General features: G+C 50.5%; 1 protein-coding gene across 2 annotated transcripts in view; it reads right to left on the bottom strand.

The window, feature by feature from the left end:
* Positions 1-403: 403 nt before the first annotated feature.
* The window catches only part of LOC128839948 (hyaluronidase-4-like), a 37,548-nt gene continuing 11,026 nt past the window's right edge, over positions 404-26,925 (bottom strand). The window contains exons 2-4 of one of the 2 annotated variants that reach the window (XM_054033306.1): positions 7,132-8,140; positions 4,631-4,720; positions 404-1,434 (exon numbers count right to left, since the gene is read on the bottom strand). In XM_054033306.1, coding sequence (XP_053889281.1) covers positions 1,042-1,434; positions 4,631-4,720; positions 7,132-8,140 — 1,492 coding nt within the window. In that variant the 3' untranslated portion in view covers positions 404-1,041. The remainder of the gene's footprint in view (positions 1,435-4,630; positions 4,721-7,131; positions 8,141-26,925) is intronic. The other variant, XM_054033307.1, reaches the window with a different exon arrangement.

The raw sequence follows: 26,925 nt of genomic DNA, 5'->3' as shown, positions 1-26,925 counted from the left end.
GGCCTAAGCGTCTTCTGATGCTGGACTGCCTAGAATGGAGTCAGAGGCAATCTCCTGGTTAGGTGAGTAAAGAATTCATATGACTCAAACCATCTCAGCTTTTGCTAGTTGGGAGGTACCTTGTGGGAAGAGAGTTTAGGCTCGGCTGTTCAAAGGTGCCTTAAGGGAGGTAAATGCCCAAGTTCCCTTGAAATTCAAAGGGAGTTGGGTGGCTGATTGTCCTTGGAAAGTCTCCTCCCTAGTCTCATGGCAGTTCCTAGTGGACAGGAGTCCTCTTCAGTTAGCAGCTTCCCTGCCCATCTCCAAGGGGATTGCTCCAAGGTAGGCTGGAAATCATTCCTGGGCAGCTTGCACTTCCAGGCTAGGTGGAGCAGTCAAGGGCCAGGCCTATACGCCACAAACATGGTATTCACATGGAAAATATTTAATTTAAAAATAATCAACCCAGACTCTTAACAAAGAGAGGGAATGCAACACCACACACACATCCAGGAGTTAAAATAGCACCGGTCACATTGGGAAGGCACCTAAAAACAATCTGAGTAGGATAAGTCCACTCTGCATATAAATAAGAAGGACTTTAAATGTTTATGGTTCTTGAAGAGGCAAGAGTGTGGCCATTGGTAACTCTATTGTAAACAGCTAATCCTGACCAGTGTGATATTTTAAAAAGGAGTAATAGAAAACTGTCCTTTGGCTGTGATTCAGGAAAATTTGCACCATATGTATTTTTAAAGCTGCTTCTGGGCTGTAGAAAGTAACTGAACTAAGTGAGAAATGTAATAGCACCCTACAAATATTGCAAAGAAAGCTGGGAAAAATCCACACTGCGTGACTCCCGTTGGGCAGGGAGGGGTCATGTACCGGGGGGTCATGGGAGCTGGTGGGATTCACAAATGTCTGGAAACTTTCCAGATCTCTTGCCAACGCACAGAACCTGCTGCTGGTTTTCCTCCTTCCTTGTCATTCCTTTTTCCGGGGTTCACGTCACATCACAGGCTTCACAAATTCACATTGAAAATAATTTGTTGCAAAAGTGGGTCACATGCCCCACGTCCATATTGCAGACATCACCACCAGGAGGATGCACAAGTCCCATGCCCAGAGCTGGTTGCTGTGACCCCGGGAATGGCAGTGTTCCCCCCTCCAGCCCTGGTAGCAGTGACATGTGAACTCTTGTCTCATCCTGTCCCTCTGCTGGGTGGTGAGGGCTCCTTTCACGGACACGTGTGGTCCATGGGCGGCTTTGTCCACTCGGATCTGGAAGGAGCTCGCGTCCAGGTGCAGGTAGCTGTCCAAATCCATCTTTCTGCGAAGGCAGCGGCCATGGTTGTTGCAGACAAACTGGCTGCAGAGTTTGGTTGCCGTGGTCACGTTGACGATGTAAGGGCCTAAGGTGCCAGTCAGGTATTTCTGGATCTTTACACAGTTGGGCTGGAGAAGGAAAATTAAAGCAGTTACGCACCAGAGCCAAGCTGTGCTATGCTAGATTCCAAGGCCAAAAGGGGGACCATTGTGATCAGCTGGTCTGACCACCCATGTAACACAGGCCATAGAACTTTCCTGAATTAGCTTTTGGACTTGAAGCAAGAATTATGAGTGAACTAGACCAGATCTTTTAGAAAAAGCATCCTGGCTTGACTTTAAAACTTCCAGTGCTGGAGAATCCACCACAACCTTTGATATGTTTAATTACCCTCCTATTAAAAAATAGTGCCTTATTTCTAGTCTGAATTTGTCTGGCATCAATTTTTAGCAATTGGATCTTATCACTTTGCTATGTTGAAGAATCCTCTATCATCAAATTTCTGTTGCCCATGTAGGTACTTATATACTGTGATCAAGTCATTCCTTAACCTTCTCTGTGATGAGGTAAATACAGACTCCAGGAGCTCAGTCACTAAAAGGCATATTTTCCACTCCTGCAATCATTCTTGCAGCTCTTCTCTAAACCTTTTCCAATTCACCAACATCTGGCTTGAATTCAGGAGACTAGAACAGGGCACAGGATTCCAGTAGCTATCCCACTGAAATTACTTCATTGCCAAACAGAAAGGTAATATAACCTCCTATTCCTAACCCTTCATCAGTGATTATTTTGTTTTCTTCCAGGTCATTGATAAAAATATTAAATGGTGTAGGGCCAAGAACCACTCTCCGCAGGACCTCACTACAAACATACCTGCTTGATGATAATTACATTTTGGAACTTGGGAATCAACAGCCACGCAGCTTTTAATCCATGTAACATGTGCCATGCTGATTTTGTGTCATTCTAATTTCTTAATCAAAATACTATGTGGTACCACGTCAAATTCCTTACAGAAGTCTAAGTATAGAACATCAACTCTATTTATCAGCCAAACTTGTAATTCAGTATCAAGTTAATATCCAGTTAGTATGACAAGAGCCATTTTCCATAAACCATGTTGATTGGCAGTGGTTATATTACCCTCCTTTAAATTATCTGAGTCCCTTATCAGCCGTTCCAGTATTTTGGTTGGGATCAAATTCAGGGTGACAGGCCTATAATTATTTGGGTCATCTTGTTTTACCCTGAAATACAGAAACAATGTTAGCTTCCGTCCAGTCTTCTGGAACTTCTCCGGTATTCTAAGAGTTACTAAAAATCAACATTAAGGATCCAGAAAGATCCTGGGCCAGCTCTTTTCAAAATATTGGGTGCAAATGGACTGGGCCTGCTGATTTTAAAGATGTCTAGCTTTAGGAGCTGCTGTTTAATAGCCTTCTTCGTTTGGAATGGAAAGTATTCCATAATCATCTGATATCAATACATCATCTGGCTTTTTCTCAAATACAGAACAGACATATTTTTGCATAGTTGTGCCTTTTCTGCATTATTATTGACAATTCTATCATTTCCACCTAGTAATAGCTGAATACCATTGTCAAGATTTTTGTTCCTGATATATTTAAAAATCTCCTTACTGTCCTTAACTCTACGGGCGATAGATTTCCTCTCATGTTTTTTTGCTTCCCTTATCAATTTTCTAAAATGTCTGGCTTCTAATTTACATTAATTGCTATGAACATCCTTCTTTTTTTCTATTTGTTATATTAGATCTCTCTCTTTTTTTTAAAGCAGTGTATCCTCTCAATTGTGGGATTGAGTAATCCCATTTGAAAAATGTAAATTACTTTTAATCTCTCTCTCCCCTGGGTGGTGGTTGTTAGTCTGCTAGTAGTACCTAAAAGACCTCAGCTGGGATCAGGAGCCCATAGAGATCCCAGCTGCAGCCTCTTGTTGCTACTGGAAGATTAACATCTTCCTTAATTGTTTGTTATTAAACAGCAACTATTAAAGTTAGACATCTTTAAACCAGCAGCTCTTGATCATTTGCATCCATTGTTGATTTTTAATAAATCTTGGCACGGGCCAAGCTCCACGGGACTGGAAGAAAGCTACTGTTGTGTCTGTATTTAAGAAGGGTTAATTGGATGATCTGAGTTAGTGTAGTCCTGTCAGTATACACTTTGATCCGGGGCAAAATGGGGGAATGGTTATTGTGTACTCTCTTAGGGCTGCTCTACACTGGGGGGGGATCGATCTAAGATACACAACTTCAGCTACGCGAATAGCGTAGCTGAAGTCGAAGTATCTTAGATCAAATTACTTGGGGTCCACATGGCACGGGATCGACGGCTGCAGCTCCCCCGTCGACTCCGCTACCGCCGCTCGCTCTGGTGGAGTTCTGGAGTCGACGGTGAGCGTGTTCGGGGATCGATATAGTGCGTCTTAACGAAACGCGATATATCGATTCCAGATAAATTGATTGCTACCCGCCGTAAGACGTACCCTTAATAAAGGGTTAAAGAGGGGACCAGCATGAGTTTATGGCAAATAGATCATCCCAAGCTAACTTGCCAGGCCCTGCTCTGAAGAATTTAATAATAGACAAGATAGCCAAAGGCAGTGCTGCTATCCTCATGTTGCAGAAGGGAAATTGAGGCAAGGAGATCAAGTGACTTGCCCAAGCTTACACGAGATCTCCGTAACTGCCCTGGAAATTGAAGCCAGATCTCCCGAGGCCTAGTTCAGTGCCTTAAGCAGAATATCAGCTTTCCTTTTTAATTAATGGGCCTTGGCTCCCTTCACGGCCTGCTGTCTGGTCCAATTCCAGGCCAGCGTACCATGCTGCAGTTAACCTCCGAGAGCTGTTTGCTTGCCCCGTGATGAGCTGGCAGGTCTCAGTCCAGCCTCTAGTGAAAAAATATCACCCACTCTCTAGCAACAACTGGCATTTAGCTGGCAGCTGCTGGGCCCCACCTCAGCCCTTAAGTGTAGGATCATTGGTGCAGGGAGCTCATTTTCAACAGCCTGCTCAGTCCTTGGCCAGTTTGCTGCCACTGCTGGGAGCTGGATCTGTCCCATGTCCCCCTCAAGCGCCCCTAGGGCCAGCTCAGCTGTGTAACAGCGGTGCTCAGGGGGAGGTGCATCCAGCCCCTTGCTGCCAAGGCAGGGAGGAGCTCAGGGGTGTTCATTTGGGGGGCAAGGAAAGGGCCCCAATCCCAGATGCAGGTGTGCATGCATGCCCCCTGTTCTTCCCCTCCTCCTCCCCCCCCCCCCCCCCAAACAACCACTGGTAACTCCACAAGTAGCCTTTATTACCCGGTTGCGAGAATATTCCACACCTCCCCAGAGAACGATGCCGTGAGCCCCCATGGCTGCTGCCTGCCCGATCGTGTGCACTAGGTCTGTCTGCAACAAGAGAAACCAGCAGCGCGGTGAGAATTCCAAGCACAGAAAAGCTGGCTGGGCAGCCGAGAGAGTCCGGTAAAGCCAGGCCCATGAGCATCCAGCTGACTCAGTTCCTTTCCTTGTTATGCTGCCAAACAGCAGCGACAGCCTGTGTAGTGGGGTTACTGCCCGGCAGGTGCTCAGAGCAGGCCCGCCCTGGGGTTGCGATAGCCCCCTCTAGGGCAGGATATCAGCTAGGCCTCTTCCCTTTCATGGTTCTGAGTGTGAGTCACACTCAGGGGAGGGAAAGGCAGAAGGGCTCCTTCGAACTTAATACACAGAGTTGCAGCCCGGAGTGAGTTTTTACGACCCAGTGCCAGGTGCCCATGAAGAATGGGAGTTACTAATGGTGCTGCTGTGGGACTGAGTTGCTGTATGGTGTAGAACGGCTCCGGTGGCACAGCCGGCCATATTCTATATAGAGCCCCCACGGCACCATGAAAACACAACTGGGCCAAGCAAGGGTCTGGGCAAAGTGCTGGGAAATGGAGAGTGGGGTAATAGGTGCTTAGCATTGACTCTGTGTGTAGAACGCTGTATGGGGGGGCAGGATGAGTATTTATGTGAATTTAAGGAGGATGAGTGAGCAACCATGCTGGAAACAGGAGCTGGTTTTCCACAGGACGGGGACAGAGGGGGCAGCAGAGGTGCACAAGGCTCCCTATAGCATCCTGCAGCTGTGCCTGAGCCATGATTTGAAGGGGCCATGAGTAGGAAAGGGGGAGATTAGCTTCCATAGCCCATTCACTCTGTGGAGTTCCTGTGGCACTGCCACCAGAGGTGCTGACTAAGGCCTGGGGTGCAGGGGGAAAACTAGAAACAGCTTTGAGTCGGTCCCTATCTGCGCCAGATTTGAACCAGTAACTTGAAGGTAATGGCTCTGTACCACACTGCTAATCCCCCTGATCATGTTCTTTTGACTGGTTGTAATTAGTGATACCTTGAACCATTCAGAGCTTCCATGTAGATAGATGTTTATCCAACACATGGGGCTTGCAAGATGCAGCTGGAAATCTCGTGAGCCCTGGAAAGCCTGATTTTGGCTTTTCCACTCTTGGTCCCAGCCAGACACCAGCAGTGCAGAGATGCATGAAAGTTAACATTAATCTAACAGTGTTTAAAGACATCAAACAGCAAGAAAGGCTTGGTGGAAGATTGGGGTGATGGCTGGCAGAGCAAGGGATCTTACGTTAACTGCCCCGCTTTGACCATCCCTCTTTATACTCCCTCCCCCCGCCTCAGCTCTGAAGGACTGACAATCTGCAGTGTGTGAGAGACAGCAAATGAACAGGGGCTGCAGGGGAGCGAATGGAGAACCCTAAATGGACAGGCTGGGTCTACACAGAGGCTACTGCATTTAATCCAACATTTTCACCGATGCTGGACTTGTGGCAGAGCTGCAGTGTAAACAAGCCTGGAACCACTTTTAACACTATTTGAGTTCAAAAACATGCAGAAAAGCAAAGCTAAGCAAAAGGGTGATAGAAACAGCCCCAGCCACCAGCTGAACCATGGGAATTTCTGGTGAATTTCTCCAGTGCAAGCAAAGAACCAAAGAGCTTGTCTATACTGGCAATTAACAGCGCTGCAACTTTCTCACTCAGGGGTGTGAACATCCCCCCCGCCCCGAGCGCAGCAAATTGCAGCGCTGTAAAGCACCAGTGTAAACAGTGCCCCAGCGCTGGTAGCTACGCCCCTCATTGAGCGCTTTAGCATTGCCAGTGTAGACTAGCCTTTATTTAGGCAGCAGCTGGGGCTTCTGCATTGGTAGGTTGCTAATGGGCAGAGCAGTGGTTACCCCCAATCCTGCCGGCTTCACACTGATCCCTCGTGCTGGGCAGTTGAGCTGCTGCGAAGCATGAGATAAAAGGAGCATCGAGGAATCTTGCTCCTTGGGAGGGAAGGATTTGCCTTTGTTAGCTCAGTTATGCAAAGGCTTAGGCCAGGCTCCTGGGATGGCTGGAATCCTGCTAGCAAGTGGTGTTTGCTAGTTGGGGTCGAGAAGGGATTCATGCCCAAGCCAGGACTGGGAGTTAGTCATTAGTGGGGATAGCAGAATTTAAAAAGGATTCCTGACCCCATGGTGGACAGTGGCTGGCATTTAATGTGGGATCAGCTGTGATGGGGACAGGGGAATGGCTAGGGGGGAAACCTCATCACATGAAGCTAAACTCTTCACATGGAATTAATTTCCTGACGGTCCCCCTCCCACCCTCTCAGGCATGCCTGATGCACAAAACAGAGTCACCTACTCCTTCCCAGCTTCCAGCGCTGTCAGGGCTGAAGGTCCTGGATTCGGTCCCTACTGTTAACTAGTTGCAGGGGTTGCTACGCCCAGAGAGTGGGGAGGAGGAAGAGGGACGGTATCTCACCTGGGTTAGCTCCTTCAGGGTGTAGCTGTAGAAGGGCCGGGCATACGCGAAGACAGGCAGGGAGTGGTTGACGGAGGGCAGCTGAGCCACGCGCAGAGCTTCGCTTAGCTTGGCCTGCACAAACTTCTTGCCCTGCAGGGAGGCTCTCAGCACCTCCTCCATGTAGATGGAGGGGTAGAGCGCCTTGCTCTGCTCCCACAGCCACAGCAGCTTGTTGTTCCGCTGCACCTCCACCTGGGGGCAGCCCCCAGTGAAGTTCTCAAAGTCATCCCAGTAATGATAGTTGTAGCATTCAGGGAAAAGGTAGTAGCCCCACCAGCCCCCAGGGCGCAGCAACTGTGCCAGCTTGAGGGTCTCCACCATGAACTTGGCCGCAGCCGTCTCGAACTCCCACTTGGCCTCCAGCTCCACCTGCTCATCGGGCCAGTGCGGGTTCCTTTGCCTCACTAGCTGGGCGGACATGGTCCGGTAGACGTTCTTCTTGTCCCAGTTCCGGATCCACTGGGGTCTCCAGTTCTCCCAATCGATCACAGACAGGCCAGCGAAGGAAGCTGAGGGCATGGTGGTGGCGATGTCGCTGGCCATCTTGTCCAGGTGGTCCAGCAGGCTGGCGTTCTGTGGGCAGCCGCCGTTGATGGCTACGGGTGGCGTGGTTTTGTTCAGGTAGTAGGGGTACAGACCCAGCTGATCGTAGTAGAAGATGGTGATGTTCCCGCCTGTGAAGTCTTCCTGCGCGTTTGCCAGGAGGCTGAAGGAGGCCACACTGAGGGGCACCTCATAGGAAGTCCAGCACCGAGCCGTTGGTGCATTCCAGGCCACCAGAAAGGGCTGGTCTGTCACAATGGGGGGCAAGGATGGCTTCAGATTATGACCTCTGGGCAGCTCGGGGCACAGGAGCAGCAGCAGCAAGACAGTGCGGTGCAGGGGGCACCTGTGTAGCCTGAAGGCCAGTGAGCTCCATGCCAGGAGCCTGCCCGAGCTGGGCCTCACTGCAGTTTGCTCCACTCTGCTGTAAGAAGGGTGGAAGAGACAGTCAGTCAGTCCAGGAACGTGGTCAGGAATGCGACAGCTCACCCCGGGCTGGGCCCAGCAAGGGAAGAGAAGGCCAGGCAATCTATACTTCAGCAAACCATTCCTCCCTCCAGCCAGATGTCCTCCTCTCCCCACCACTAGGCACTTGAGCTAATGTGCTGTCATTAGCTCATGGGCGGATGGGGACACCTTCCCAGCCCTCGCAGTCATCTGCGTCTGCTGCTTTTCCTCCCCTTTGAGGAGCTGTACGAATGCATGATCCTTACATCTCTGCTCTCCACCCTCTGTCCCCTCTGCTCCCTCTCTAGCCCCCTTCTGCAGTGTTCCCTTTAGCTCCTCCTCCCACAAATGGACCTTGGCCCGGATCCTGATAGGCACTTAGGTGATGAATTCCCATGGGCCCTTCCACCTTTATTACCTTGCTCCCCATGCTTGTGGAGGCCTCCCCATCTGGTGCCCTAACTGCCCTATCTCTTCCCCTTGAGGTACACTCCCTCCCTTTGCCTCACCACCCCCGTCTCCTCTCTGATGCCAGCTGCGCCCATGCCTGACCCTAATCTTTCACTCTGAGTTAGCGTCAGCATCCCAGGGCAAAGGCCACATCTCTGAGTGCTTGTAAAGCCCTGCAGACAGGAACGGTGTTATCAAAAGCACAATACAAGCCTGCTCTGGGTTGGCTCTCATGTTTCTGGGTGTCGTTTCTCTTCGTGGGGGTGGGGGTGAGTCCTAGAGCCAGCACTGGGGGCTAGTGGCAAAGCATCTGTCTGGTCTCAAGCATTGCCATTCTCCCGGGCCTGGAGTGGAAAAAGGGCTCCCCAGGAGAACCGTTATGTTTGCAAATTGCCTCTGCGCCACAGGCTGCCCTCCTAAGTAAGCTAATTTGCAGAGCAATTCAATTTAGATGTGCATGGATGAGCGAGGGATGCTCTTCTTCTGGCGCTGGGGTCATTGATCAGCTTGCAGTGCAATTCACGCAGGCTGCTAAGCGCTAGGCCAGGGGTCGGCGACCTTTCAGAAGTGATGGGCCGAGTCTTCATTTATTCACTCTCATTTAAGGTTTTGGGTGCAGTAATACATTTTAACGTTTTTAGAAGGTCTCTTTCTATAAGTTTTTAACATATAACTGAACTATTGTTGTATGTAAAGTAAATAAGGTTTTTAAAATGTTTAAGAAGCTTCGTGTAAAATTAAATTAAAATGCAGAGCCCCTCCTGGACTAGTGGCCAGGACCTGGGCAGTGTGAGTGCCACTGACAATCAGCTCATGTGCTGCCTTGGGCACATGTGCAATAGGTTGCCTACCCCTCTGCTAGGCTGTCTCTGCCCCGCCTGCCCCCAAGCTACTAATGCCCTGCTGATCTACAAGGGCAGGAACGGAACCACCCACCACCCAGAGTGCAGGCGCCTGCCACCCCACCTGTGTTCAGGTGCTTGCTGAGCATAGCCCTGTACCACCAAGGCTCTGACTAGATCACCAGACACAGGGGCACGCTAGCCCTGTAAAGCAAAGGAGTTAGTGGGGTGGGTCCTGCTGGGATGATTCACAATGTACTTTGCAAACCCCATTCATCTGTGTTCTTTACAAACCCCCACCCCCTGTGCAAGGTGCCAAGAGCCCCCCTGGCAGGCTCTGAGGGTCCTCAGCGCTCACCCCAGGCGGTGGTAGTGGAGAAGGCCTTTCGGGAGCAGGCCCTTAGAGAAGAAAATCTGAGCTCACCTGTATCTAATTTAAACCTTGTAAGCACAGATTGCGCAGCCTGGTGGTTGAAGCCTCTGCCTTGTTCTGCAGGGGTGGCAAGTTCATATTCTACTAGCAGTAGCCTTTTATTTTAATACCTCATCCATCAGCTCTCCCCCATCCCCCTAGCGTCGGTCCTTGGGACCTTAGTGTGCCAATGCACCCGGGGCTGCTCCCCTCCTGCCTTTTCCTGTGAGCCTTCTCTAAGGGTACGTCTACACTACCCGCCGGATCGGTGGGTAGTGATCGATCTATTGGGGATCGATTTATCGCGTGTAGTGTAGATGTGATAAATTGATCCCCGATCGCTCTCCCGTCGACTGCTGAATTCCAGCTTGGCGAGAGGTGGAAGCAAAGTTGACGGGGGAGCGGCGGCTGTCGATCCTGCACCGTGAGGACGCCAAGTAAATGATTCTAAGTTGATCTAAGATACATCGACTTCAGCTATTCTCGTAGCTGAAGTTGCGTATCTTAGATCGATCCCCGCCCAGTGTAGACCAGGCCTAAGATTATCTCCGCAGGGAGGGTGGTTAGGGGGCAGGAGGGAGAAACTGTCCTGAAGTTTGCTCTCAGAGAGAGAGAGAGGCGATTGCCCTCAGAACTGCAAAGTGTATTAAACCTGTCCTCAATTAGCTGAACTGAGGAGGAACCTGCCTGGCTCCCACAAGGCAGGATTTACTCAGCAGAGACAATTGGCTCAGGGAGAACAGAGTGAGCGGCTACCTTAATTAGAATAAAACAGCTGGGGAGCAAGGAGATTCTGACCCCCCAGTTCTGGGCTGAGAATTCCCCTTGCATGGGTGGTGTGGGCCAGTATAACGCAGGTGTATTCAAAGAACCTAGTAAGCTCTTACTATCTAAACTCCAGCTTTTCCAAAACAAGATTCTGTAGACAAATCTCAGCATCAGATGGCCAGAAAAAATCACTCTGGAGGAGGATGAAACAGAAACCGATAGGCAGGAAATTCCGGACCAAAAATGGAGACAGTTAGGACCTACATGGAGGAAAGAGCAGAACAACATACCTAGACAGGCGTTGGACTAGAACCCCCCGATCAAGAGGTGACTAGACCAAGGATAACATGGAAACACCCAATAGAAGTAGAACTGAAAGCTATCAAAATGTCTTGGGAAGAAGCTAACGGTGCAGCAGAGCAGCGAAGATAGAAGGCAGTGGTGCAGGCGCGGTGTTCTGCATAGAACAGCGAGGCAGAAGAAGACGAGCTGCAGGGACTGGGGGGTGGTGGAGTTGAGTGTGGGGGTGGGGGGAGGTGGGCAGGAGGTTTTTGAGCTCCAGCTGCTGTGGATGGCAGTTGTCAGAGTTTATAAATGTGAAAGTTCCTCCTTGCTGGCCCCTGGGATTCGCAAAGCACAAAGGTGGCATGAACCAGCCCAACACAGGGCACTTAGGGCCACCTGGACTGGTGGGCCTTATGATGGGGACACTTATCCACTGGGATCTGTCCTGAGGTCACTGAATTCGTTTTGCCCACGCCAACAAACAGACATCAGCTGGTGGTGACGGGTAGTCACTGCTGGCTTGTATTTGAACTGGCACCCTAGAGGTGAAAGATTCGATAAGCCAGTTAACTGCCAATCCCCAGAGCTACCAGCGCTCCCTGAAATAGACTCATGTAGTGAATACCTGTAAACATAGGAGAGTCTGAGCCAGCATCCTCAAGCCACATGCTCCGTGCCTGCATCAGCACAGCTGCCCGCTCAGAGACTTTGCCTTGCCCGGGTAATGCTTGTGCAAAAGTTGGAAGGACTCTCCCGTTTTTCCCTAGACCAGGATTCCTAGCTGCATGTGCAGGACATCAAAGAGCCATCCGTTTATTCCAGGCACGGTCTGCCTGTGTGACCTCCCCCCGGATTACTTTGTCCTGCAGGAGAGGGGGACTGGCAGCCCAACACTTTGGCCATGGATAGCGCTCTCTGCATGTGACAGGCCCATGGCTCTTGAGCAGCCTCACTACTCAGTGAGCAGCCGGAGGTTCCTGCCACTCACGCAGCCACTGTGTCAGCAGGTGTGACCCCCTTGCCGCTTAATTACAGCATGCGAACTGTAATGGAGCAGCGGAGACTCCTGCAGATGAAACCCAGAACTCCTGGCAGGTTCCTGGTGGAGTTAATGATAGCAGAGTAACCATGGCAACCACCTTCTCCCCCCCAGCCCCCCCCCCCCCTTAGGAAAGCTTTGTGGAAATGTAGGTTAGCTGGGGAGAATAAACCGCTCTGTGCCCATTAGTGCTCTGAGGTGCAGGATACCAATAGTCAGGGCCCTGTTCTTTCCTGTTTTATTCTACCGTAAAGTGAAAGGCCTGATTCTGTGAGGTGCTGGGTGTCCCCTGAACAACCTCAATGCTCAGCAAAGCCAGGAGCAAGACAGGGAGCTCAGCACCCTCAGCCACACACTCACCGCTTCTAAACACCTGCCCAGGAGTGGAATGAGTGGCAGTTGAGGAAAAGCTGCTCTCAGCTGTGCCTGGGGCAGGAGCTCCAGGAGCAGTAACTGTAATGCCAGGGGGATTCGACAGGGGATGAGGGGAGTGGCACAGAGCCTTCCTCCCTGAGAAGTGCAGCCAACTTTGGGGAGAGGGTACAAAAAGGAGGCATACACTCCCACAGGAATGGTTATCTGGCCCCACATGGGGGGGGAGGGATACAGGCTAAGACTCACCTGCATGCCCTTTGAATCTGAAGCGTCCTTTAATCTGTGGTGAAATCTGTGGCTCAGGAGTTCAGATCTTTTCACAGAGGTTCAAGAAAAAATACTGGATTTGTCTCTGGAAGGAACTGCCGTCTTTGGTGCTAAGACAGACAAGGTCTTAGAGAAGTTAAAGGCCCCAAGAACTACAGCGTTAAAGGAGGTTCAATCATCTCCTCAAAGGAAGGCCGCAAGGAGCAATTTCAGCAACTAGCTTCCAGACATGGCTTCCAGCAGCAACTCAAGCAGTCTGGGAAGGCTTCATGTACCCCTCAAAGGAGGCAAAGATCTCTCTCCTTGGCTTTGCCTGCCTCGATGCCAGGTGGTGCTAGACCAGGGGTTTTGGAATGTGCCAGAGGATCCCAAATCAGTTATAAAAGATTTAGATCCTCACCTTTGATAGGTGGAGATGCTCAAATGGAAGGTGGCTATAGCAAAGCTGTATTTTTTGGAGAGATTCTATTCTATTCCTTAACCTCCCCTCATCGCCAAAGTGTCTGAGCCCTTCCAGTAGTGCATTAAGTGACGTGACTCATATCTGGTTTTCTCTTCTTCCTTTCTCTTCCTTCCTTCCCAGCTATAAGTCCAATTTAATATGAACAAACAAACTGCCTCTAAAACAATCCAAACCACCTGAAATTTTACATACCACAATTCATCCTGAGGGAGACTATGTCTGGAAAGGTTCGGACAAAACTCAGAAAAGGCATTTTGGAGATGCTGAGGCTACAGATTTCACCTTTCAGAACATTTTTCCAATGTCTTTGTGTCTCATTGTCTCTCTCAATTACAACCATCAGACTGGATTTACGCCAATGTCCTTTGGTAGGAGAAATGCTTTGGACTGGTTTTGGGGGGGAGGTAGCAGTTATTTTGGCGCTATCACATAGGGTGTTGTCATGAGCCCTGGGCCTCAAACCCTGGTCTGCAGGATCAGCCCTGCTCCACCCCTCCACTTGGCAGCCTGCTGATAACTGCTTACTTAGGACCCATCAACCCCAGCCCGAGTCTGAGGCTCCACTCCTGAGATCCTATTAGCAGAGTCCCAGAGCAGCTGATTGGCCTGTTGGCCTACTTAAGCCAGCAGCAGGAACAGGAATCTGTCTGAACAACTAGGGTCCACCCTGCTCCTGCTCCCTGAGCTTGACTTCCTGGCCTCCCACCCCAGCCTGACTCAGGTTACCGACTTGTGGTTCTGATCTCAAGTTTGTCTTCTACTTCTGACCTGCTGGTAGCCTGAATCAGCAGGCTCTCGACTCCTGTCTTATGACTGTGGACTCCAGCTCTGACCACTAGGTCTGGCTGCACATGACCCAGCTGTGACAGGTATCGTCACTGCAGAGTTAGCCTAGGTGTCTGGCCCACAGGTAGACTGAGCACCTAAGTTAGCCTAGCCCAAGTGTGAGCAGCCACACTACAAAGTTGAACCTGAATTACTGTGTTCTGTATATTATGCTCTCGCTGATAGAGCTGGGTGGGAAATGGTTTTCCTGACCCATAAGAATTTGAAAAATATTCCCCTCCTGAATTGGGACGGGAAGTCAAAATCTTGAAAATGTGCCTGAACAGAAACCCTGAAAAAAATGTTGGTTTGGGTCTTTTAAAATGTTTCATTTTGATAACTTTGAAACATTTTGTTTTGTTTCAGTTATAACTAAAAATTAACTAAAAGTTCAAAAGGTAAGTCATTTTGAACCCAAAGTCAGAATGTTTCCTTCCAAAAATGTTGAAATGGGCTATTTTGACATTCCCCAATCTGCCTTCCCACATCAAATAAATCATTGAAAATAACATGATCCTGCGGGACGTTTCAGTTTTGATGAATTTGCATTTTTTAACACAATTTCTTTTTATAAAAAAATTCCTGACACAGCTCCACTCACTGGTCCCCACTTTTCTCTGTGCACTGCTAGGTCTTATGGGATACACCCCCAGGGTTCTGTGTGCTGCAGAAATCTGAACTGCTGCATGAGTCTTTCCCAGTGAATTGTGGGAGAACTTGTCTGTCCTGGGTACATGGGGGAAATTTTGGAGGACGATCAGCACTCACGTAATTTAGCCTGCTTCCTCATTGCAATGCTGGTGGATTACCAGCCCAAGTGGAAAAGGAACCCAGGCTCTCTAACCCATACCCCAGCTGTGCCAGTTAGTCAGGGTTGAAAGCACCACTAAACTCAGGTGAGTTTTTTTGTGTCAGGAGGTGGGGTTGAGGGGCAACACCTGGGTAAGACATACCCGTACATTCCAGAACTCCTGTATTACATACACCCATCAGTTTGAGGCATGCTTATCTAGGCATCACTATCACTTTGTAAAGTGTCCATGGCCAGACACCTCCGGCCATGGTAGGGGGTTGGTATGATCCAACCTCACTCCTCGATCACATGGGTTCATTAAGATATCGGTACTTTTGTGGTCACAAATGAGATGGACCTATGTGATGGATGGATGGATACTGCTGTCTCTTTCTGGGTGTTCTTGTTATTAGTATGGTGCTTCTGGGGGAGTAGAGTTAGGGTTGTTTGGGTGACTCTGCAGGCCTGTAATTTGGACGTTGTTGTAAAGCTCTTCTCTTGGATTCGCAAGGCACTCGTCTCACACACGTGAGTTTGAGGAGGGAACAGTGTTCTCTAAAGGGCATTTTGGATGCAGGGACAGATTCTTTCCCCGTAAAGGCCAGGCATAATGAAGATTTTTGCCTGGGATTATATTACAAATGCACAAAAGGACCCTCAGAACTCTCTCATTTTCCAGTGGGAAATCCTCTAGCTCCTCTGCCATTGCTCCATGCACATCTCTTACAGGAATAGCTCCAACCTCAGCCTAACAGCAGCGGCAGCTAAAGTGTTTGGGGCCATTGGTGTATGGTTTTTAAGGGGATAGCTTCATGAAAACTCTGGAATACCATTATCCACTAACAACCTCTGTGCTTTTCACCACCACCTCCGTCCCTCTGGATGAGCTTTTTTAGAAGTTTTTCCCAGGGAAGAACACAGATTTGAATACTACACTATACATACAGACCAGCTGGAACAGCCAGATCCTACGCTACTCCGCAGAATTTTGTTCCATGCAAGTGTACAAAGGAAACAAACAAATATCTCATCCCTTTAAAAATTATTTCTCTTTCATTCTTATTTCACTCCTTTCCTTTCCTGCCCTTTACCGTACACCTGTTCCCCAGCTTCTTCCATATATGGTGGAAAGAAGAAAAATGACTCAAAAGAAAATTGCTATGTGCTAAGGTTCTTTCCGAATTAGATTATTGTATGAAAAAACAAAACTACAGAGCTGTTATTTTAACAATAATTGTTCAAGTTTAGAAGGAAGTATGATTTTCCTGGTTTAAAAAAAAAAAAAGAAATCAACATTAAATATTTCTTGTGTCCATGAAAGATATTCAGGACCAGAATCTGAGCTTATCTAAAACCTGGTGTGAATCAGGAGAAAGGGCACAGAAGTTAATAGAGTTATATCGGTTTAAAATTGGAATCAGATCAGAATCTGGTCCCCAGAAGACAAATGTTTAAGGATAAGTTGCTTAAATGTAGCAAGAAAACAACATTATTTTCACATCAAGTAATTTTTTTAAAAACAGTTGTCCCTGTTTTTTTTGCTATACCCTCACTTCGGGGATCAATAAAAAGCTGTTTGTAGCCAGAAATGTATCTGCAATTCCTATGGGGGAGGAAGTCATACAAAGGTCAGGAAGCTATGGCCAGAGTGTCATCATATATTTAGCAAATGATAATGCAAACCACACTGGGAGGGGGGAAAATCTATAGAGGAAGGAAAATGCATTGCCTAGTCTAGGAAGTTATGGCATGTTCACAACCAGGGAAGAGAAAGAGACAGTTTAGAGGAGAGGATCGTAATCTCCCTGGCTCCCCCTTTGTGCTCTAGATCACTGCTTACTCCACCACTGATCTATGCAGCTAATTTCCCCAGCCCCTTCTCGCTACACTGTATATCTTATTTCCAATTTCTCCTGGCTCTTAAACTCACTTACTATGCACAGCACTTGGACAGAGAGCAGTGGTGGCGTGGAAATCGCCTCCACCTGCCGGATGTGTGTGTATATAAGAAAGAGAGAGAGTCTCTCAGAAACATCCTGGGTCATTGCAAAACTTGCACCTCTTTCTCACCCTCCCCCGCCCCCAGCTGATGGATGGGGTAATATCCCTCTCCCATCTTATTCTCAGCTGCCCTTGGTCCAGGAGCTGGAAGAGAAGTGTTGCTGCTGTGCGAGCTCCGACAGGTGAATCCTGAAGGTTTCAAGCGCAGCCTTCGTTCCCTCGCCTTTGAAGAAAAACAATGTAATAAAATAACCCAGCAGGAAAATGAATGGAGAGAAAGAGAGAGAGAGCGATGGATTCACCTACCAGAGGGGTTTTGCAGCCATGGCCGTGAGCTTGTCCCTTCGCCCCCTTTTTCCTCCCAGCAGTGCCCTGACCACTTTAATGTGCTGTCCTTCAATTTTTTTTTTTTTAAAGCTGAGAACTGGAATATCAGGGCACCTGCTAACCCAGCTCCCAGGGTGGGTCCACTCTGGCTTGGACTGATTTCCCAGCTCCCAGGCTGCCCAAGGTAGCTCAGTGCCTCTCGCTTGCACCACTTTCAGATGCATTTGCAGATGAGTTTTGCACTGAGAGCCACTAAGTAGGTGATGCTAAGACCATCGGAACTGCAGGGGAGGGGGTCTACCTGTGGCTGCCCACCCCTGCCTTTGAAGTGGTACAATCCATGTCTGTGTGCTTGCTAGAACAGCTGTGTTTATGAGTACCTCCTCCGGGCTATCCTCATGTTTGACTGTGGTGTGTGTGTTCATTCAGTTGCATAGAGACTTCACTACGATCAACTCATTCAGCCCCTGGTTGGCAGACGGGGAGGGCAGCGCTGTCTCTTCATGCCCACCTTTCCCCTGCTCTCCCCGGAAAGCGGCCTGTTGGAAGAGACCCTCTCACCTGCATGCCTGGGACTGAGACTAGGATGGTACGCAAGGCCGGCTTTAGGAAGTGCGGGGCCCGATTCGAACAGTTTCGACAGGGCCCCGACAGGGATGACTAAAAAAAAAAAAACACGTAAAAAAACCACGTGGGGCTTGTACTCACCAGGCCGCGCTCCTAGTCTTTGGCGGCGGGTCCTTCACTCACTCCGGGTCTTCGGCGGCACTGAAGGACCTGCCGCCGAAGTGCCCCCAAAGATCCGGAGCGAGTGAAGGACCTGCTGCCAAAGACCTGGAGCGCCGCTGGGTGAGTAAAAATTAAAAAGGTGCCTCTAGCCAGGGAAGGGATTCTCTGCCACTTGCCCCCCACTCTGGGCAGCCCTGCCACTGGGCGCGGGGCCCTCTTAAGCGTGGGGCCCGATTCGGGGGAATTGGTGGAATTGGCCTAAAGCCGGCCCTGATGGTACGCAACAGTCTCGATAGGTTAAAAAACAGAGGGAACCAATGCTCAGTCTATACACTCCGGGTCAGGGGCAGGGGCGGCTCTATGGTTTTTGCCGCCCCAAGCATGGCAGTCAGGCGACTTTTAGCAGCATGCCTGCGGGAGGTCCGCCGGTGCTGCGCCTTCAGCGTCCCCGCTGCCAAATTACTGCCCAAGCCGCGGGACCGGTGGACCTCCTGCAGGCATGCTGCCGAAGGCTGCCTGACTGCCGCTCTCACAGCGACTAGCAGGCTGCCCCCCGTGGCTTGCCGCCCCAGGCACGCGCTTGCTGCGCTGGTGCCTGGAGCCGCCCCTGGTCAGGGGTGGCCAACCTGAGCCCGAGAAAGAGCCAGAATTTACCAATATACATTGCCAAAGAGCAGGAGCGCTGCCAGCTTTTTTGCCGCCCTAGGCAGCAAAAGGTCCCGGCCCCGAAATACCGCCGCCGACCGGGGCGGCCGAAGATCTGGCCGCCGCAGTCACTGCCCCCCAAATGTTAGCACCCTAGACGACTGTCTAGGTCTCCTAATGGGTTGCGCCAGCCCTGCCAAAGAGCCACAGTAATACATCAGCAGCCCCCCCATCAGCTCCCCCGCTCCACTCCCAGCACCTCCCATCCACCAGCAGCCCCTCCGATCAGCGCCTCCCCCTCTTTCCTTGCACCTCCCGATCAGCTGTTTCGTGGCATGCAGGAGGATTGGGACAGGTGGGAGAGGAGTGAGGGCATGGCAGGCTGAGGGGAGGGGGCTGGAAGGGGTAGAGTGGGGGCAGGGCCTGTGGCAGAGCCAGGGGTTGAGCAGTGAGCACCCCCTGGCACATTGGAAAGTTGGCGCTTGTAGCTCCAGCCCCGGAGTCAGTGCCTATACAAGGAGTCGCATATTAACTTCTGAAGAGCCGCATGTGGTGCTGGAGCCACAGATTGGCCACTCCTGCTCTAGGTGCTTGGCAGGTTTTGGACACATTCTAGATGGTAAGGGGGTTTCAAATAGTCTGGCTTGACCATGATACGTGATTCTGACTGGCCTGGGTCCCTGGATATTGGCTCCCAGGGATCCCAGATCAAATGGGCTCTGTTTCCAAGTTTATTTCTAACTATGAGCCAGCCAGCCCCACTAACAGGAATGAAAAGCAGTGACATCGCATTTCTGTCTCTGCTGACACTGGCGGAGCTGACGCCAGGCTCATATGGGGAGCTGGTATGTCAGTACGACGGTGCTATTTGGACACAGTCCCTTTTCAGAGTAGAACCAGGCGCTGTCTGAACAAAGTGTATAAGATCATTTAAAGCTGAGCTGCTCTAGCTAGGGAATCTGGGGCTTTTCTCTGCATTGTCTCCAGAGTGTGCAGATCCCTCCGAGCCAGGGGATAATAGCTAAGCTGGTTCTTTGTGAATGACTGAGTGGCTGGGGCTCACATGCTCATGGCTTGCCCATTGATGCTACACGTTCATTCACACACCCTGCTAATGAGCTCCTGCCCATTCCCTCCCTTTATGCTGCAGGGAGTTGGTGTGAAGGTCTAGTGGACTGGAGTGCTAACACCTCAGCACTGGCCTATTTTATTTGTGCCCATCCGTTAACTCTCCTCGCTATTGAGGGATTTCAGAGAGGCCCTTGAAGCACAGCAGGCTGGTAACAACCGTCAGTTGCTACAGAACTGGGCTGGATTTGAAACGTGGCGTAGGGCTGAAATCCTCGGTAGCCCATTGCCAATCTCCTGAGCCATCAAGCTGAAGGAGCATACCCTGCTCTTTAAGCACAGCCCATGGCCCAGAGCTGCACTGGCAGTATGTTGTAGGATCCCTGGCAGGTATTTTTCAGGATGCCTCTCAGAACTTCCCAGCACATAAGGGGAAGGAGCAGAGGATCCAGTAGGGGTACAACATCTTACTTCACTGGTGGTGCCAGTCCTACTCCAGGGTGCCATGCAGGGGTGGGGAGGCCATAGCTGCACTGCCATCTGCTCTGTTTGAGGCACTATGCAGCATCAGGGACAATGGGGTGGCTGTGGCCCTCGCTCTCTGCACTGTGCAGTTACCCTTGGCCCTCACAAGAATCACACAGGGTGTGAGGGGAAAGCTCCTTGGCCCAGAGCCTGAAAAGTATACCAGTGAACTCAATGGAAGTGAGGAGACTAAGTTCCTTTGAGGATCTGGGCTCTTATGCCTTCTGGAGCCTCCAGCTGCCTGGTCTTCTATGGGACAGGCATTGGCCTTCCCCCACGCTGGACAGATGCCCCTGTGTTTGCTGGCCATGACTTAACGCCCCCTTTCTGAACAGGGACACTTGGGTTTTACATCATGTTTGAAACAAAAAAGTGCTTAGCTGGGTTATGACCCAAACATTACAGACTCTCACTTGCTTCCCCCCACGGACCCGGGTGAGTTACTTTGTGCTCCTCACTGGGGCGGGGCAGTGCAAATAGACTAGTTGGACATGTGTGTTTGTTCCCGGTCAGGTTCAGTGTGACGATCTGGCTCTCACACACACTAGCACAACACTGGATTCAGGTTGCAACCGCTGCACGGGAACATTTCAATCCACACCAAATAAATCCGCTTCTTCTAAAAATATACATGATTGGAAGCATTTCTACTGGGCTCAAGCCACGTCAAACATTGCTTTTACTGCCCCTAAATCTGGGGCCTAATTGAGTTGGCACTGTCTCTTTAATGGAAGTCCCGGGAATATATAACTATGCCACGTTCACCAGCGCTGTGCCAGATGAGAGCATGAGTTGCTGCCATCTGACACAAGTTTAAATAATGAAGTGCTCTATTTAGCTTGTATGAGTGTCTTTGCATAATATGGCCTTCTCCCTCCCTGCCAAGGAAATGCTGTGAAATGACAAGGCAGAGGATAATTGTCTCTGGTGGTTCCCGACAACATTTGCCTAAACTCTGATGATGATCAGAGAGGCAACCCCTCTAGAGGGTCTCTCCAGCTAGCTTCATACAGTGACACATGGCTTGCCCATCACCAAAAATGGCATGGAATGGGTTGGCTTTTGTGGGTTACAGTAGTTTGCCAGCCACTAAGTCAGAATCTTCATTGTGCCAAGAGGGGCATTCACTGGAAGTCAGCAGCGCAGGATAATATCGGTCAGTGAGGTGGGAAAGAATTTGTCCCTGCTGGGAGTTGAACTGTGGATCCAGTGTTGAGCTAAAGGAGAATGTCCATAAGCTCATGGCGGCTCCAGTATTAATATCCCCCAAGTCTTCAGCTACTAGAGGGCAAGGCAATGACAACGCTTCCAGGAAAATCAGACCCCAAGAGGAGCAAGCCAGGAATTAACACTATTAGCATAAGCTGTGTTCAATTGTACAGTTATCTACCAATGCATGAGTGATGCACATCATCCATCGGTCCTGCCCTCCAGCATGTCGGGGTTTCCACAGTAGGAGAGACAATAACACCTTTGTCCAGGAATCCTTCACAGTTCAGTGTGGGAAAGGGAAAGGGAGTGGGAAGCTGTAGATGTAGCCTCAGAAGCAAGAAAGAAGAGAGCTGCTCCACGTCTGTGAGAAGCAATCTCTTGAAACTCACACAGGACAGCCCCACCTGCTGGGCTTCATTTCACAATCCAGCGCCATCCAAACAAGAGCGATTTGCTCTCTCCCCTGGGCACCAGGGTGCCCTCATTTTAATTAAACAAACCAAAACAAAATGTAACAAGCTTTTTCTGGGAGGAACGTATGGTAAGAGCATGAGACCCATGCACCCCGTAGTGTTTCCAATGTCTGACCCACCTATAATGCTAACCCTGCAAATCCCCCCTGACATAGACAGTGCATGAACAACCCACTACATTTTGCCTGCTGGCCTCTGATGGTTTAACATACTAAAATTCAAATCTCTTCCTGGCATTGAGGAGTTAAGGGAGGGAAGCAAGTAAGTTCAACTCTATTTGATTTAAAGATAGCCCTGACTGAAATGTGGGCAGCAGAACTGAAGCTCTTTGATTATTGTCAGACCCAGTTTGGCCTAGACCCTGTCACGCTGTCCCAGCTGCTAAAGGATTAATAGAGAGATGAGCTGCCTCCTCCCCTGGGGCTGAGTAGTGGCTCTGCAACAGCTGGGATCATAAAAAAGGCTGCAGGGCAGCAGTGGCTGAGGAACTACTGAAATCAGGGCCCTTTGGCAATGGACTATGGGAAGCTAACCAGGTAGCTGGACCTTCAGAGGCGGACGCTCACAGAATGAGTCTGGGATACTGCCTGCTCGACAGGCGTGGTCAGAGGCAGGAAGGCACTGGGAGAAACTGGTTCCAACTTCTTCACACAGAGTCCCTAAGGAGCAGGGCCAGCTCCAGGTTTTCTGCCGCCCCAAGTGGGGGGGTGTGTGTGGAAAAAAAAGCCGCGGCAGTGCAATCGCACCGCTCCACTCTTTGGCGGCAGTTCAGAGGCAGCTTCACTCCCTCTCTTCCTCTTCGGCGGCACTTTGGTGGCAGCTCAAAGAGGAAGGGAGGGACTGAGGGACAGACCACCGAAGACCCGGACGTGCCGCCCCTTTGTATTGGCCACCCCAATCACCAGCTGCTTTAGCTGGTGCTTGGAGCCGGCCTTGCTGAGGAGTGGTTGAGCCTGGGTTCCTCAGCAAAGTAGTGGGGCCTGAACTGCAAGAGGTGGAGTCTGTTGACCCTTCGCTAAGGTTACTGGCCTCCTGACCTACCAGACTCTTTGCTGCCCTGAGATGGGAGACAGAGACTATTAATCACCTGGCTGGAGGCATAGCAAGGAACTACCAGGCATGGATTAAATAGTGATTGACTAAATAAAGGGGAAACTTGGCCATCACCATGCTCAACAACAAGGGGCTACCAGAGGCTGACAGCAGCCCCAGACAGACCCCAGTTCATGCCAGTTAAAAATGATGGCCTGCTCTGCATGGCCTCTCCACCATGGGGATCAGATAGGAGCAATGCCTTGCAAAACCCAGCCATGAGCCTCAGAGCAGCTCTGCAGCATGCTTCTGTCCCCCCATCCTGGTCCAACAGCAGCCCCTCTGCTCTCAGTCTGACTGCTTGCGGGTCAGGGTGTGGGGAGGGCTTGCAAAGGGCAGGTATGAGGGTTGGCTGCTCTCTGCACCATCCTCCTCCCTTATACCTGGGGGGATTTCACAGTGGAATATCAGCTGTATCAGCCCATTGAAGTCCATGGGAGTCTCTCTGTTGACTTGGATGGGGTTTTGACCAGGCCCTTTGCCAGCAGTGTTATCAGAGGGGTGCTACTGCCCCACCATCAGTAAGGCTGAGACTCACTTACTGTTTAACAGATGCTATTTCAAAGTGCTCCACGTGCTCAGTAACAGTGTCCTGTCAATTGCTGTACCCTATGGGGAGCGAGGGTAGGGAGAGTGTTCAGAACTCAAGGTAACTTGAGCAAGGGGTTCCCAAAACAGAACCTCCTTTAAAAATGTCAAAACAAATGTTTATGGTTCTTAACATTTTTGGTTCACATCCAATCATGGCTCTACTGCCACGCTCCCAAAACTTGGATAGCAGCACCCTTTGGTGACCAATCTCAGCTCAGGTCTGGCACCCCCTGCCCCTTTGGGGAAGCAATCTTTAAAAGGTTATTCTACCAGATGGCTTGAGCCAAGCTGATGAACCAGAGAAAGTCACTTAGTGCGTGCAGCAGGACTGGTGCTCTGGTACAAGCCAGTGTGTTTGCCAGTTGCCTGACATCAGAATAAGTGGTTGGCTCAAGGTGATGTGCTGTGGTTTTGAACCCACCTAGTATCCATGTGCTGTGAGTCTGAGCCCTGCCCTTAGCAGCTCTCTGAGAACATTGTGAACATTAGTTGCTCTGTACCTGCCTTCTACAAAACTTGCCTCTTGCAAGTTTAGCCCTAAGGTCAAAGCTTCTATTGAGACCCGATATGTCAAAGTGCCCTGTAACCCACATTATTATTCAAATTGTATTTTAGAAGTATTGTTAGGGAAAATAGCATTAATTAAATAGATAGAAGATGAAAGCTCTGGTGAGCAGCAGGGCAATGTAATCATGCTGCCTGCTCCTCACTCCTGTCCTGAACAGTGGGACTGGGTGTGATCAAAGAAAAGCAAGTAGTTGTGATTCTCATCAATGTCTGCACGATCAAAGGGGTTGCTGAGCATCAAGAAAGGCACCCATAATGAAAGACCTATTCTAAGGATGGACATGTGGTCAATATTGACTGTTGTCTGTCAAAACACTAACATGTTTATCATGAAAAGTAAATAGCTTTCTGGAGCAATTCATCCAGTCCACACAAACCAAGGTGTCTTAGGGTGATTGGCACCTTTTAGAGGAAGGGCATGCTAGTGCACCTGGGCTTATTACCTGCTGCCCTACTAGGCTTAAGGGACAGCACCTGAGCCTTTTAAAGGGGGAGGCACTGTGGGGAGTAAGAAGATTCCTACAGGGCCCTGAGGTAGCAGAGGAAAGACACCAAGGGGGAAAGCCTATGGAGAAGGCTATGCTCCAGGGAAGTGGTGTTGGGAGGAAGATAGATCCTCAGGGAGGAGGGGCTGGGACCAGCTGAGACTGGGATGAAGACTTGGTAAGTTTGAGATTTATTTTGCAAGACTTTGTGCAGGACTTTATCAAGTGGATGCCAGCAGGGGAATGTTCTGAATATCTGGACTGAGTGAAGGGGGAACTGAGGCCAGCCTTGGCAGAACCATGCTGGCCAGAAGGGGGTGCTACAGGGCAGGCATGCCCTTTGACGCAAGTGTTCACATCTACCAATTTCACTCTTCAAAGTACTGTACTGTATTTTCTGTTAGTTGTGTGGCCCTTCTTAAAGCAATCATAGCAAACAGCAAATGAGACACAGCCCCCCTCCCAGCCCCTGCAAACAGCTATAGAAAAATCAAGCTGTGCACAAGCTACACTAAACCTTAAATACACTTTGACCCAAAAGACTGGATTGCTGGAGAATTTTTCACCCCTGTTAAGGTTACATCCAAATTTCCATTTTAACTGGGGTATGCTACTGCCCCACGTAACATTGATGTGTCACGCTGGGGTAAGGGGTAGGGTTAGGGGTGCAAGCTGAAGTCATTTAGTCAAAGGGTTCCCAAGATGCAAACCCCTCTCTCCCCCCTCCCCATTAAATTAATTAAAGATAGCTTTAAAAATAAAAGTGCTGTAAAATCCACATACAGAGGAAGATTGTCTTGAAAACTGGTATGCCACAGCTGGGGCTGGGGCAGTGTTGCTGATGAAAATTTGGGGTCATTAGATCAAGGGGTTCTCATTATTCAGTCCCCCCACATTTGAGCATCTTTTAATTTTCTAAAGGCTCTGTAATTCACATGTCGTAAAATCACCTTGGAGACTGCTGTGCCATAACTGGGGCAAACTAGGAGTCATTTGGGCAAGGGTATCCTCAGATTCAGCTCCCCAGTGAGGAGCTGATTTTAACCTATAGATTGCTCTAAACCCCAGTTATGGTACAGGCCAGCCTCCTACAACTCTATTTCCTGGCTTTCGGAGGTTTGAGTCTAGGTGCACTTGATGTGCTGGAAGGCTACAAGCAGAGGTGGATTATGGGTTTATGGGGCCCTGGGCCAGAGCAAGTGGGAGCCCTCTCCTCACCCCTTCCACCTGCAGTCCCCTCTGCACCCCCTTGGTGCTCCTGCCCAGGGATGGAGTTGGGGCATGGGGGCTTGCCCTGCTCCCTGGCAGGCACGCCGGGTGAGTGGAATAAGGCAAGCTTCTGTGCCCTGACCCTGCTCCCCGGGAGGAGTGCTGGGTGAAGTGGAGTGGGTTGGGGTGTGTCCATTTTTCCAGGGCCCCCCTAATTGGCCAGGGCCCCAGGGCACAGGCCCCATTAGCCTAGTTGCTACAAGGCTCGGCTGGTCCACCAGAACTCCGCATAAATGATGGTTTGGGGACGTGAATGTTCATTTTGATCACTTTGAAACTGATTTAGTGACCGCCTCCCGGAGAAGTGGGTTAACTACAGCGAATGGGAAAACCCTGTGGCCGCTGTAGGAAGCAGCACAGCTCCAGTGTCGTAGATGTAGGATGAGAAAGCAAGAGACAAATAAAGAGAACCTGGAATCTGGTTTTTAAGTCAATCTCATGATTTTGGGGATGGGGGGGGCGACTGATCTGCCTCTCAACTTTTGAACCCTCCTGCAACTGCTTTGTACTTCACTAGAAAGCAATCTTTGGGCTCCTAGTGATGGGCCAGATAATAAATACGTAGGTTTGTGAATGGCAATGCGTTTCCATCAGAGTGAGTAGCGTAGCTAGGTGGGTTCAGGGGAAGCAGCCGCTTCCCTTCAGTACATTTTTCAAAAGCGGCGCCTGCCAGGCCACTGCTGGGGTCCTGCAGGCAAGTGGGGGGGCCGGACGGTCGGACTCCGGAGGAGCCATGGGGGGAGAGGGGGGCGGCAGGCGCGGTCAGAGGAGCGAAGGGGCCAGCTGCCGCGGCCGCCTCCTGCGGTGGCTCAGGGCTCGGCGGCCGAGCGCTCCGCAGCTGGCGGGCAGATCCCCTCTCCCCAGCAGCTTCCTGCTTCCCTCAGCCTGGAAGCAGGAAGCTGCTGGGGAGAGGGAATCTGCCCGCCAGCTGCTGCCCGCCCCACTGCTCTGCTCCCCCCCCAGCCCCCAGGAGAAGCAAGCAGCACCTGCCCGCCACCCCTTCCCCCACACCCGGCCCCCCCCGAGCCCCTCTTAGGGGGGGCGCAGCATGGCCGCAGCGTGGCCAGAGGAGCCAAGGGAGGGGGGGGCGTGCGGAGCGGCTGGAGGTGGAGCCAAGGAGGGGCATGGCCAGAGGAGGAGCCAATGGGGGGGTGCCTTTTTTATGGTTGCTTCCCCCTGCACTGAGAAGCTGGCTACGCCACAGAGTAGAACCCCCCAGCAGGGCTGGGGGTGGAGATGTGGCTACAGGAAGGAGAACT

The sequence above is a fragment of the Malaclemys terrapin genome, chromosome 7, assembly GCF_027887155.1.
Source record: "Malaclemys terrapin pileata isolate rMalTer1 chromosome 7, rMalTer1.hap1, whole genome shotgun sequence".
NCBI classification, from domain to species: Eukaryota; Metazoa; Chordata; order Testudines; family Emydidae; genus Malaclemys; species Malaclemys terrapin.
Note: the sequence above shows the minus strand (reverse complement) of the source record. Positions and strands in the feature narration are given on the sequence as shown.